This window comes from Pyricularia grisea (assembly GCF_004355905.1).
Source record: "Pyricularia grisea strain NI907 chromosome Unknown Pyricularia_grisea_NI907_Scaffold_4, whole genome shotgun sequence".
NCBI classification, from domain to species: domain Eukaryota; kingdom Fungi; phylum Ascomycota; class Sordariomycetes; order Magnaporthales; family Pyriculariaceae; genus Pyricularia; species Pyricularia grisea.
The window spans coordinates 167311-180740 of NW_022156718.1; the positions used below are offsets into that span (position 1 = coordinate 167311).

Sequence of the window (13430 nt, forward strand, 5' to 3'; positions counted from 1 at the left end):
CCGGTTTGAATCACCGAAACGCAGGGCCAGCCGCACTCCCATGCAGCAGCTTGTTGTGCGGATTGGATTCGAGCAATCAACTGGCGACAAAGGCCGTTCTATTTGGACACTGTGCACTTCGACACATTTCACCACCGTGATATTTTCCTATCCCCCCATTCCGCCCCAAAAAAACCAGATCTAGGAAGGGAATATCTACATAGGACGAAGCATCCCATTGACCCGTGGTCTAGTGCTAGTCAAAGAGCAGCACTTCATTAACCCTGCTCAACGACGACCCGCTGCCGCAGAAGTCGTGAAGAAACCCGAGCCGACCCGCTGAGCCCGACCAACCAACCAAGGAAGTCGACATCACTTTTACAGACAAGGTTCTGTTTGACCAGGCGGGCAATCGCGGAAGAAAAAAACTCGAGGGACGCACGACGATACACACAAATCGAGTCGCTTCTCGAGACGCATACCGAACCCAAAGAATCAACGAGAACAACTCAACGGCTTTAGCGATCACTTTGACAATTATCGCCTTTCGCCAACCTAGTCAGTCTTCGCAACGGATGATGGCTGCTGAGGCCACCCAGTCGAATCCCGTCGATGCTGCCAAAACCTCCACCGAGCCTGTACGTACCGACTTCATTTCTCGCGCAAGCCCAGCATGCGCTCGCTCGCTGCTATCGTGGCCTTTTGCGATTCGGAAGCGCCACCTTGCAACGATGAACACGCCAGTCTCGCAATATCCTGCTACAGTCCCGACTAACTGACATGTTCTTGCCAGATCATTACCATAAGCGCAGACTCTCAAGATGTCGACGCGAAGCAGCCGCTCGTGAATGGCTCTGGCCCCCCGTTTACTGACGAAATCGAAAACAAGCATCTTTCCGATACCGTTGATAATCTGGTGAATTCGACAGAGGTTAGTGTCAGTGGGGGCTCGGATACCGAGGCGGGGAAGGACGATGGATCAAAATATGACGGCAAGGGCCACACGAGGACATCCTCCACGGTCAAGAAACCGACTTCGTTCAAGTCTGTATCCGTAAACAAGACCTTTCTGGGCAGCAAGGCGCAGAGCTCAGGGACCACTACACCAAAGAACTTGGAGAAAGCGAGCTCCACGCCTGCGGCATCCGGTACACCGGGCGCAGGCACTTCTGCTGTGGCTCGACCCCGGTTGGTGGCAAAGCTCGGTACCACATCACGAGATGGAAGTAAGGCGTCTGGAGGCGCAGGCGGGAAGCCGGCTGGCGCACCAGATCCAAGTACGGTCTGGACCAAAAATCGACGTATGTGCTTGCCAGGCTTTATTGGTTTTAAACTGGAGGCATCGCGTAACTGACATTCTCAACAGCTCCCCCACCTGTTGAACCTAAGAAGCTCACCGATGAGGAGCTGAAGAAGTATGGAATCCATATGACAGCAAGATTGGCGCCCGAAGACACCAACGCCGCAAACAACTGGGCCGACGTTGATGACGACGATGACGACTGGATTCCCAGCGAAATCCAGTGGAACGATGGCACCAAGGTGACGATACCTACAGTTGACGAGACGACCACAGTGCCCTCTGCCCCAGCAGCCTCGGAGCCGGTGCCGGAGCCGGCGCCGGCGCCGACACCATCAGCACCACTGGCCAAGGATCCTAAGCTTTCAGAAAAGCCAAAGTCTCCCGCGCCCGCCCAGATGTCATCCGGAAAGGCAATCCTTGGGGGTGGTAAAGGTTTGGTTCTTAAGGGCGCACCCGAGAAACCGACCCTGGTAGCCAGACCACCTGCTCCGCCAGCACCCGTCAAGTCCCCATGGGCTACTCTGCCCCCAGTAAACAAATCCTCTCCGGTACTACTTGACACCTCGGCGCCTCAGGTGCCCGGACGAAATCAACCCCGAGAAACGCCATCATCTATGCGAGGGGTTAGTCCGCCAGCGGCCAAGGAGATTGCTGCGGATGATTTCAGCCGATCCAACGGCCCTGTTAACCCTAACCGAGAACTTTTCAACTCGCAGTCCGGTAGATATGAGCCAGTCACGGAACGACGTGGACCAGGAAGGCTCGATCCACATCAAAGGCACCCTCCAGCAGTGTTGCAGCGACCACCGCACGGAGACGGCCCGCCAGGACCTTCGCCAGCTTTCCAGTCGAATCGCGGTGATCAGGAGGCTCCTTATGGCCGCCGACGTGGATCTTCCAATGTTAGTGGGGGCAGTGGCTCTCTATTCCAACGAGGCGCAAAACCACACGATCAGGGATTACCTCCCCAGGACCTTCTCCACGGTCGACGAACTTCTTTTACAGGGGACAGCCCGGTGTCACCCTCCGGAATGCGTCAAGGGCACGGTCCGGTGTGGCAACCGAGGACTTCACCATACGCATCTAACGCTGCGCCATTTTCAAACGCCGCACCACACGATCGACAGAACGTGCCGCCCATGAACCAGGCACCCCCTCAGGGACCAACAGTCGATGACTATGAGCTGCAGAAGAAGCTCATGGCCGAAAAGCTTCAGGCGGCTCGGCAGCGTAAGGCAGAGGAAGAAGCGAAGGCTGAAGCAGAGAAGCAAAAGAGAATCGCGGCCAAGCTTGCAGCCCTTGGCCCGGCACCTGAGCGGAAAAGCGCAAAGCAAGCGGCCGCAAAGGAAGCGACTGTTGCTACCAAGACTTCGGCTCCTGTCTCGAGCGAGACCGCAGTCACTCAGGCTTCACAAAAGCAGGAAACGACGGACAGCAGCCCTAGCGAGACAAAGACACCGGTGGCAGGGCAGGGCGGAGAGACGAAATCATCACCGGCTCCGGCTGAAAAGGAAATTCGACCCGCGGGTGTGCACACGAGGCATGAGCCTGTACCAAATTCAGGATCAAACCCAACTCAGCTGCAGGATGGGAAAGCGGCCCCGCCCTGGCAAGGACCACCTCCTGCGCAGCCTAGTCGTTTCTCATGGGGACCGACGGGCGGACAGCCAGTTGTGCAGAATGTTTGGGGGGCACCCAACAATAACAGGAGCCTCGGCAATGGAACATTTAATGCTGATCTGGGCCGCCTACCGGATGGATTCCCGCCTAATATGCCACAGATTAGTGGCACTTCAACTGCAGGACCAGGCCCTATCGGGCCACCCAACGGTGCCAAGGCCCAGCCTGCCCATATCCCTAAACCAATTGCGCCCCCATCTGCGGCGGCTGCAGGCCTTCCACGCGGATCCAACTCGGACGATGACGATACGCGATCACGCTGGGCCATGGCTTCCAAGGCAAGTGACGATAGAATGACCAACGAAACGCGAGAGAGAATGATGCAGCAACAATCGGAATTGGAGGCTCGAGGGGCATCGGTCGACGAAACTCGTCCAGCATATCACGACTCTTGGAAGCCCGTCAAGTTTGACAGCGATGGCAGGCGAATTGAGACCAAGGACCGCATTCAAGTTGTTCATGGTGCCTCGTGGAAGCCCTCTGCCACGGATGAACGTACTGCCAAGGCGGTAGTGTCGCCTTCTGGGCCGGCGTCTACTGCCTCGCCGCAAAGCCGAACCTCACGGTTCTTCCCTGTCAAGACCGATGGCGGTCGTCCGGAAGATATGAACCGCCACCGTTCACCCTCACCACCACCCCCTGATATGGATGGCCATCCGGCCTTTGACGGAGACGCGACACATCCGCATGTTGCCCTACCGCCTTCCCGCCCTGTAGTGAGATTGCCACCTTCAATGGGCAGACAAGTCGCAGCATCCAATGCTACAGCAGGATCAGCTGCTCCCGCGTCTGCTTCTTTCAACTGGGCAACCCCGAGGCCGTTTCAAGAGAGCCAGCCTCGTGGACCCCCAGCATCCTCAGTGGCGCAGCAATCGGCATCATCCAAGTGGCAAAGCAGAATCAACGACCTCCTTCATGATAGCAAGACATCTTCCCAGACTGGCAGGATGGCGATAGACTCAACTAGTCGCCGGGCTATGGATTCTACAGCCTCGCAGGCACAGGCAACAGTATCTCTCCCCGGTTCTGCAGGCGTGGACATGACGGCAAGTGGCTCTCCGACTTCAAAAGTGATGGCGGAGGAATGTTTTGAGGAGCAAGAAATGGGCTCATTGCCGGCGATTCGCATTCCAACCTCGGTGCCAGATGCGGCTTGGAACCCTTCGCCTGCCCCAGCCCGTTCGACGCCTAAGCGGATGTGGATCTCGCCAACTACCGCTGAGGTCTTGGAGGAAAACCCCCAAAGCTTTGCCTTTGTTTGCCTTCAGGGAATGACGTCGAGGAAGCGCGTGCACTTGCCAACAGCTCGCTCTTACAGTACTTCTTCGAGGTCTGGTCATAACAACAATAGCAGCAGCAGCAGCAGTTCGCGAGGCTCACGGGGCTCGGGGCCACGAACACATACTGGGCGCGGAGGAAATGGCAATGGCAACACTCCTAGGTCCAGAGAGTCATCGACACCTTATTCCAACGACGCGTCGCAGCAATCTCCAAGCTCTAGCTCAGGTTCCCTGCCCACAGCGTCGTCTGGTCGTGGCAGAGGATCGTATAGACGCCCTGCTGACTGGGGTTCTCGTCGTACTTCGACACCACTGCAAACTTAAGAAGTTAAAGACCTCTTGAGAAATCTCGGAGATCAATGCGAGTTGTTTTTGGCTGTGATTACTACCCAGCAAACAACAGTGACGCGCGTTGCCTCTTTCTTCATCACGAATCGCCACTCTCTGCCTTGATTGTCGGCCCAGGAAGAGTTATTATCAGATACGACGGTAATCCTTAGGAGCACACCTCCTACCCAAGTGATTGTGCCCAGCACCGGCACATTTTAGCCTGAGCTTTGAGCGTCTATCCTATGATCAAAAGACAAACCTGCGACGAGGTTTTGATACTTACTGTTGCAGCTTTTATTGTACAACCTTGATTTTTATGGCCTTCTACGGTAGCAAAAAAAAATGCTTCTTTTCGCATTCTATTCTTATTATTCTCGATCTCTCGATGCTTACGGAAGATGTGATGATTGGTACTACCATTACTACTCACTCACACACGCAAACCTACACTCACACACCCAACCTCATACTCTTACTTACATAGTGGTCTGTACACCGAACCGGGGGGAACTGGAATTGGAACAGGAACATGGACAGTTCGGTAATCATAGCTGGCAATTACGGACAAGGCTTTGACTCGGTAAATACGGAAATGGGAGGTGTAAGGGACTACTATTGTTACTGTTACTTGGGGCAACAGCCCCTATTTTTGTGCGCAATAAGACGAGGCTTGTTTCTCGTTTACTACCGACTACTGAGCTTTTCTCTGCTACTCCACACTGTGAAACATGTCTTCAGTGGTGAATGGACGGAAAGAGGGACGTAGGTATACTCGAGGCGTTGTTGTCGCGAGTTCCCTTCTATTACTTTATGGGATTTGTCTACTGTTCCACTTGATCAAGGTGTTTTTCCGACTTGTGTTGTTCTAAGATGCTGTTTCTGCAGAGACTATCTCCGGATGTATGGAGTCGTCAAAGGACCAGCCTCGGCCCACGCAACAACTCATGATGGAGAATTGCCCCACCAAAGAAAGTGATGTATGAGATAGCGAAGTGGTTTTAAAAAGACGGTTATCTGCCGCAATAACTCTAGGCCCAAGTCTAGATACACGCACGAAAACGTTCAGATTGTGGATGCTATGTCACGTGAGAGATACATTTACAGCAAAAGAACACTCGTTCCCAGCCGCTGAGTAATTCAGAAGCACGTCACTATACCTTGAGTATATGCAATTTTGGGGGGAAGCCCATGGCCAGCTTTGCAGTTACTACCTGGCGCTTTTCAGCACTTTCACATCGTGCGATCCCCATATATGCGACTGTTTAACATTTTGAGGCCAGTTCCTAGGATTTCCATTTCTATAAGCCTTATCCCCCACTTGACCATCTCATCCCCCCGCTTCGATAGGATGACCATCAGGACAATGGCTACAACAACAACAACCCCCCAGAACCAACCGGACTCGGCCGGAGCCAGGCGCCAGATCAACCTGATCCGGGGATGGCCGGCACCACACACGCTACCGGCGGAGCACCTCAGGAACGCGGCGGACCGCATGCTGACGGAACCCGACGTCTTCGTCCCGGGCCTGCAGTACGCACCGGACCCAGGCTTCCAGCCGCTGCGGGAGGAGCTCGCGCGCTTCCTGGCACCTTACTACTATCACAGCCGGGGGCGCACGCCGGACTCGGCCCGCATCTGCATCACGGGCGGCGCCAGCCAGAACATGGGCTGCGTGCTCGGTTCATTTACGGATCCGGGCTACACAAAAGCCGTGTGGGTCGTGGCGCCGTGCTATCACCTCTCGAATCCCATCTTTGAGGATGCGGGGTTCAAGGGACGTCTCAGGGCGGTTCCGGAGGATGATGAGGGTATAGATTTGGACTGGCTGGAGAAGGGTTTGAAGGAGTTTGGCTCTGACGGCCCCAGTGAGCCTGTAAGATGCGCCCCTTCTTTGTGTTCGGGGAGATGTTTGGAAGATGCGGCAAATGACTTTTTCTTTTTTTTTTTTCTTTTTCTTCTCTTTCTGTTCTTGCCTTTGGTCCTGACCACTTGCGTCTCCCACTAACTCCATAGACAAACAGGTGTTTAAGAACCTAGCCCCCTCCCGCAAGGCATACCGACATGTCATCTACTGTGTCCCCACTAGCGCCAACCCCTCGGGCAAGACAATGAGCGTGGGCCGGCGCGAGGGGCTGATCCGGCTCGCGCGGGAGTACGACGCGCTGGTCATAAGCGACGACGTCTACGACTTTTTACAGTGGCCAGTCGTGCAACAGCGGCAGGGCTCCCAGCAGCAGCAGCAGCAGCAGCAGTACATCCCTCCCCTGACGCCCCCGCCGCGCCTGGTCGATATCGACCGAGACCTGACGGACAGTCTCGGTGCCAGCCGCTTCGACTCGGGCGGCTTTGGCCACGCTGTGAGCAACGGCTCCTTTAGCAAGATCATCGGTCCTGGAGTGAGGACTGGCTGGGCAGAGGGCACCCCGGCCTTTGCCCTGGGACTTGCCACGACGGGCAGTAACAAGAGTGGTGGCGCCGCGAGCCAGCTTGCCGCCGTTATGATTGTGAGTCCATTTCCCTTGTCTTTAGCTCCCTTTCGTCTATACGTTTGTAAGATTTGAGCAGAGGTAGACAAGTTCAAGGGATATAACTAGCCAAAAAGGGAAACCCAAACTAACATCAGTTTCCATCACAGTGGGAGATGATCCGCACAGGCGCCCTGGCATCCCACATAGACGGGACCGTACGCCCAGACCTGCAGAAGAGGCACGCCATGCTGCTCGACGCCGTCCGCCAGCACCTCTCCCCGCTCGGCGTGACCTTTGAGGAGCCAAAGTCGACGTATGGCGGGTACTTTGTGTGGCTGACGCTGCCGGACAGTGGCCCATCGGCGAGCATCGTGGCCAGTCGCGCGTTGCAGGACGAGAATCTTATCCTTGCTGCCGGAAGCATGTTCCAGGTCAAGGGCGACGAGGATGCTGTGAAGTTCCCACGGAACCTGAGGTTGTGTTACGCGTGGGAGGACCCAGACATCATCGTTCAGGGCGTGGAGAGGCTGGCCGGTCTGTTGAAGCGGTTGCAGGATGAACCGCCTGCAGAGGAGAAGGATCAAGATGGAGAAAAGTCGTTTGGCTTTGTGTAGAGCTAGCTGCTCACTGTCAAGGATTAGAAATACAACAAATTATTGACAAGTTCAATGTCGTACTATAAGGCGCTAATTTCGGTTTGATGTCGTTGAAAGGGGGTATCTATTTTTGTTCTAAATTACAGGACAGAGAAGTAAGACAACAGCACCAGACATTCTAATCCAGGCCACAAACTACCAGCCCCATGTGCGAGAGGAAGCATTGAACACAGGCGGCTTCCACTGGATGCGGCTCGGGTCAATCATTCGCTTCTGTTTCTGTTTTGACTTCTCACGCTGCTGTAGTAACTTTTCAGGTATGACAATCTTGTGTTCTCCCTTGTGATATATCTGCATCCTGAGAGCCTGCAGTGTATGCTCGACGTCTCCCGTGGTCATGGAGAGCTGCGCAGCGATGGACTCGATGCTGCAGCGCTCATCGCGCTCGTGGAAGCTGATGAGGAGGTCCATGATGTTTTCACCCCAGTATTGTCGGTAACTGAGCAGACCCAGATCCGAAAGCGGCTTCTCGGGCGAGCCTAGCTTGCCTTCAATCTTTGACAGCTCGTACGAAAACTGTATCAACAACCGACCAAAACCCTTGCGCTGATATTGCGGTAGCGTCAAGATACATGCCACGTTGTATCCGTCGGCACTCTCCTTCTCCTTGGAGAAGTAACCAACCAGATGGTCGCCCTTGTCGTCCTTGGTCGTCATGACGTAGAAGAGAAAGGGATCCACGTCGTAGTACAGTGTCTTGTGATCGAGGAACATCTTGGACAGCAGACATAGGTTACGACACCATGTCCGCTGACGCCTCCCATCAATCTCGAAGAATGAAACGTACTCGTCCCGGTAAATTTCGTTGCCTGGCGGATGCTGGAGCGTGCACTTGCGGCAGTGGCGCGTGAAAGATTTGACGTCTCCGTAGTAGCAGAGGCAGAACTCGCATATTGATATGCAGTCCTCCATTGAGAAAGCCTCTGGATATGGAGAGAAGTACCACGGGAATAGGTCGTATCGACCAAACTGAACCTTGGATATGTTTCGAATACGCGATATTTCGGTTGGATTTTGCGTCATGGATCCGGACGTGCGCAGCTTTTCAATCTCTTCCTCGCGGCTGAAAGACGGCTGCCTCTCCTTCTTTCGGCCATCTGCTCCCACCCCGCCGATGGTTTTGTCATCGCCGTCGACGTCCATATCATCCACGCTGGCTGGGGTGGCCACCGCAGCCGGTGGTAGACCAGCGATGGCCGAAGCCAGCTTGTCCTCGGACTCATCCGCTGGAGTCGCAGACACTGGGGTTTCTGACGAAGGAGTTTTGAGCTGCGATTGCGACTCGACAAACTCAGTCCATGGATGGCTGGCGCCAGCCTCGGAGACGACCGACTGCTCCCGCTTCCCAACGGGCCTCTTCTGGGCTGCAGCGGCAGCGGCAGCGGCGGCCCTCTTGGTCTGCGCAGTCTTCTTGGACTGGGCGGCGGCACCAGCGATCTTCTTGGTGGCCTTCTCCTTGGGCTTGTCCTTGTCCGGATTGGGCCACTCAACGTCATGGGTGAGGTCGATGCGGGCGAGCGGAACCCACTCGTCCAGACGCTTGTTGAAATTGTCAAAATTGCAGTAGAACTGCCGGCCGCTCTTGGTATCCTTGATGCTCAGAATCTCGGCCCGCCGCGGCTGTCCATCCTTCTCCACCATGGCGATGCAGCCCACGATGAGCGAGTCGGGCGTCGCCTTGCTCTTCTGCCGCGGCTCGCCCGAGCCAACGGCGGCCTCTCCCGTGGCGTGAGGGCTCATTGTGACTGGATCAGAATGAAGTCAACCAATTGATAGTGTGTCCCTTTGATGAAAATTCGATGTATTGTGATAAGATTAGTAGTTTGTTGCGTTATATGGTGAGTTGATAGTTTGATAGGTGCTTGGATTTAATAAGGCGGTTTGATGATGTTCAAGTTTAGGTTATGCCTAATTTAGTTGACCAGTGCGACGCCTTTGCAGAAAATATGCAGCGAAGACGCAGCGGCATCCTGTGGGTCCAGAAGCCTAAAGAAACCCAGTCGCCACTGGAAAAAAACGCACCCTACAGCCCAAAACCACCTACCTGGTCGGAGGTTCTATCTAGTCAAGCCTTTAGCAACCCACCCTGACTCGAATTTGGAACATGAAAACTTTTTGATTGAGGCGGCGCAGTTGTCAACGGCTGCCCCAGCGAATAATAGCAACGATCTCAACTCACTCAATATTTACATATACCAAGCATAATTAACCCTACATTTCCGAGGTAGATTTTTATCGAGCAAAGCACAACCTGCGCATGCGAGTGCTTTATAAATCTCTTTTTACCAGGGAGGCGGGGGGGAACCACGAGCGGTTGATTATCTTGACGCCCGGATCCCAAACAGAAAGAACGACATGAAAAATGGCCCCTGAGCTCTCATCAAATTGGAAGAAACTCCAAGCCAAGATCAAGGCAGAGTCGGCGGCCCCGAAGCAAGCCCCTAAAAGGAAGTCGATAGAAGATCTATCGCCACCAGAAGCAAAGGGTCAAGCCAAGAAGAGACTGAAGACGGCGCCGCCACTGCAGGGCAACCAACCCACCAAAAGGCTTGCATCGGCGACGAGCAACCCCCCTGCTGCCAAGAGTAGCAGGAACGGCGGCAGGTCATCCAGCATGGGCGTTTCTCAAAGCTCCAAAATCACATCTGCCGTCGCCCCAAACACCGTCTCGCCCTCGCTCGCCGTGTGGGCCCAGGACAACGACGTCTCTCCTGAACACGTCGCAGAGGCTTACGGTCTGGGCCTCAAGGCGACAACCGCTTCCGGTTCAGGAGCACAGGCCCGTCCCAACGCAGGCCTCACCCCGGGTCTCCAGCTGGGCAAGTATGTCGGTATTGATTGCGAGATGGTCGGCATCGGCCCGGGCGGGCACGAGTCCATCCTCGCGCGCGTCTCGGTCGTCGACTTTCACGGAAATCAGGTCTACGACTCGCTGGTGCGCCCAAGGCCAGGAGTCATCGTTACCGACTGGCGCACGCACGTGAGCGGCGTGAGCGCGCGCGACATGCGATTTGCGCGGGACTTTGACGAGGTCCACGCGCAGGTGGCGGAACTGCTGCGCGGGAGGATAGTGGTCGGCCACGACATCAAGCACGACCTTGCCGTGCTGGAGCTCGGGCACCCGCCGAGGGACATTCGGGACACGGCCAAGTTCTCAGGGTTTCGAAAGTACGGCAACGGGCCCAAGCCGGCGATGCGCATCCTGGCCAAGGAGATTCTGGGCTTGGAAATACAAGACGGCCAGCACTCGAGCGTAGAGGATGCGAGGGTGGCTATGCTGCTGTTCCGCAGACACAAATCCCAGTTCGACGTGGAGCACATGAACCGGTACCCTGATGCCAGCGGCGGTAGTGCGCAGAAAGGTTCTTTTTCATCGAATAAAAAGACAGCGAAGAAGAAGCGGAAGAATTGAAATATCTGCCATCTTCAACTATTCAGAACCAAGAAGCGAAAGACGTTTCTATCCCAAAGTCTAAAGGTGGCTGTTACCACAAAACCCAGGAGCAATATACAAAATCATAGTGGGATCCCCTCCATCAGTTCCAGGGCACCCTCACGTCCCACCGTTATTATTACATCCCCGAGCGTCTTTGTGAGGAAGCCAGCCTCGCAATAAGTAAAATAGTACTAGAGCAGTGTTTTGCGTTAGTTTGATGATGCAGACACGCACCGGTTTGGGTACGCGCATCGAATAGCAGGAAAGGGAAATATGATGAGATTTCCTTACCTCCCACTTGTTCTTAAAAACAGCGATCGCCTCATCTGTCATGTCCGCATGCTCGGCCTGGAGCGCGGGCTTGATCTTGGAGTCAAAGTTCTCTAGAAACGCCTCCTTCCAGAGACGCAGGGTTTTGCTGTAGTGCCCGCCGATATTTTCAACACCCTCGACAATCAGAGTCCCCTTGGATTCTTTGCTGATGTGGTTCAACAATTGTGTAATCGAGGGGAGGTAGCCACCTGGGAAAATATAGTGGTTTATAAAGCTGTTTTTGGGTTTGTTTTTTTCTTGGTCAGCCACGGGATATTTTCTCAACGGGAATCATAAAAGAGCTTACTCTTCACTCTTGGAGTAAGCCTCATGCCGGCCTTCTGGCATTGTGATGCACTGAAACATGGCAATGCCACCATCTTTCTTCAATAACCTGTCGATACAGGCAAAGTACGTGCCAAGGAATTCCTGCCCAACCGCTTCGAGCATCTCGATGGAGACTATCTTGTCGAACGGCCGACCCCCTGGTGCCTCCAGCGCTCGGTAGTCCTTCAGCAGAACCTCGATCCGGTCAGAGAGCCCTGCGTCGGCTATCCTAGCCTCCGCCAGCGCCTTTTGCTCCTTGGAGAGGGTGAGACTCGTGACGCGGCATCCGGTCGCCTTGACGGCCTCGATGGCGAAGGAGCCCCATCCGGTTCCAATCTCTAGCACGTGGTCGGTCGACTTGATGCGTGTACCAGTGATGAACCTGCGCAGTTTGGTCAACTGTGCTGCCTCGAGAGGTTCCTCCTGCTCGTCGGATCCGTCCATGACCGATTTCCATATCGGGCACGAGTAAGTCATATCTGGCGAGAGGAACGCAGCAAACATATCGTTGCTGATGTCGTAATGCGCCGAGATGTTCAACAGAGAGTTGGACATGGTGTTGGTCGTCCTGGCGAGGCTAGTGATGGCTCCAGATATGGCCGAGAAGCGCGTTGTGCCGTTACCCATCTGATCTCGGTTCACGATGAATAGCTACACCTCTTACAATGTCAAAATGATGAACTCCCTACATAAAACGCTCGCTACGTTAACGCAGGGGTAAGCTGACCTGGAAAAAAGACGTCAAGTCGGCACACTCGACGTCGCCGAGCATATAGGCCTCGGCGAGCCCCATATCGGCGAACAAGAACAAGCGCATCCAAAACGCATCGCGCTTGACCACGAGCTCCACGCGCGGGATCGTCGTCGCCTTGCGCACACCACTGGGCCGGGTTGGGAGCGGCTCCTCGTCCAGCTTGGTCCCGTTGCTCCTATCCGGCAGCTTCTGGCCGTAGACGATCCGCCGGCCGCCCGGCTCGTCGACCAGCAACAGAGTCCCAATCTCGATCTGCGAGAAGACGGCCTCGACTGCTGGTCTGGCGATGGCCATTACCGGGCCCCATGTCAGACTCCCGAGCGACTCGCGCAGGACCTCGGTGCCCCGGGCGACAGGCCCGGTGATCGTAGCCGGTATGTAAGTCGCCATTGATCTGGTGTGTTACCAAAAAGGGCTTCCCCCAATGAAACTTTTCTACGGCGTTCCAAATTTGGAGGCCGGATCTACAGGAACCGAATATATCCCTCGTATATTTCGAGTTGAATTCGGGTGTCAGTCGAATGGCAAAAAGAACGAACCGGCTGGCTTGTGAGAAAAAAAAAAGGTTAAGCAAGCCAAGTAAGCCGCAGGATGGCTTTTTGCTTTGGGAAGTACGTGTTATAACAAGCAACTGAGCACCGAATTTATGAGATCTGAACAAAAGTAAGGTTGAAAAAAAAAAAGGTACAGCGCGCTGAAGCGTGCAGGAGACACTAATATCTAGCCCAACTAATGAGAGAAACCTCGGGACGAACGGATGATCTATGTCACTTCGGTAGCAGAACTTAAAGCTGGAACAACTTTCTCACAGGACATAACCGCATTGGGTTTTCTGTTTTTTTTTTTTGTTTTTTTTATTCTTTGACAGACGGGACGAAGGTGCTGCACGCTTGACTGAGACA

General features: G+C 54.6%; 5 protein-coding genes across 5 annotated transcripts; 3 read left to right on the plus strand and 2 right to left on the minus strand.

Annotated features, from left to right (window-relative positions):
• Positions 1–19: 19 nt before the first annotated feature.
• On the plus strand, positions 20–4566 carry PgNI_06769 (uncharacterized protein; the record flags this gene model as incomplete). The annotated part of the gene is made up of 3 exons (XM_031126789.1): positions 20–617; positions 773–1280; positions 1346–4566. Exons 1-3 carry the CDS (start codon positions 555–557, stop codon positions 4564–4566), a joined length of 3792 nt encoding a protein of 1263 aa, XP_030980949.1. The 5' UTR covers positions 20–554.
• Positions 4567–5824: 1258 nt separating this feature from the next.
• Positions 5825–7712, plus strand: PgNI_06770 (uncharacterized protein; the record flags this gene model as incomplete). The annotated part of the gene is made up of 3 exons (XM_031126790.1): positions 5825–6448; positions 6597–7079; positions 7211–7712. 3 exons carry the CDS (start codon positions 5825–5827, stop codon positions 7655–7657), a joined length of 1554 nt encoding a protein of 517 aa, XP_030981596.1. The 3' UTR covers positions 7658–7712.
• Positions 7713–7834: 122 nt separating this feature from the next.
• Positions 7835–9439, minus strand: PgNI_06771 (uncharacterized protein; the record flags this gene model as incomplete). The annotated part of the gene is made up of 1 exon (XM_031126791.1): positions 7835–9439. One exon carries the CDS (start codon positions 9437–9439, stop codon positions 7835–7837), a length of 1605 nt encoding a protein of 534 aa, XP_030981595.1.
• Positions 9440–9905: 466 nt separating this feature from the next.
• Positions 9906–12918, minus strand: PgNI_06772 (uncharacterized protein; the record flags this gene model as incomplete). Its single annotated transcript, XM_031126792.1, has 4 exons — positions 9906–11326; positions 11427–11682; positions 11755–12425; positions 12502–12918. The coding sequence occupies 4 exons, from the start codon at positions 12916–12918 to the stop codon at positions 11216–11218; spliced, it is 1455 nt and encodes a 484-aa protein (XP_030981594.1). The 3' UTR covers positions 9906–11215.
• Positions 10062–11111, plus strand: PgNI_06773 (uncharacterized protein; the record flags this gene model as incomplete). The annotated part of the gene is made up of 1 exon (XM_031126793.1): positions 10062–11111. The coding sequence occupies one exon, from the start codon at positions 10062–10064 to the stop codon at positions 11109–11111; it is 1050 nt and encodes a 349-aa protein (XP_030981593.1).
• Positions 12919–13430: the final 512 nt, after the last annotated feature.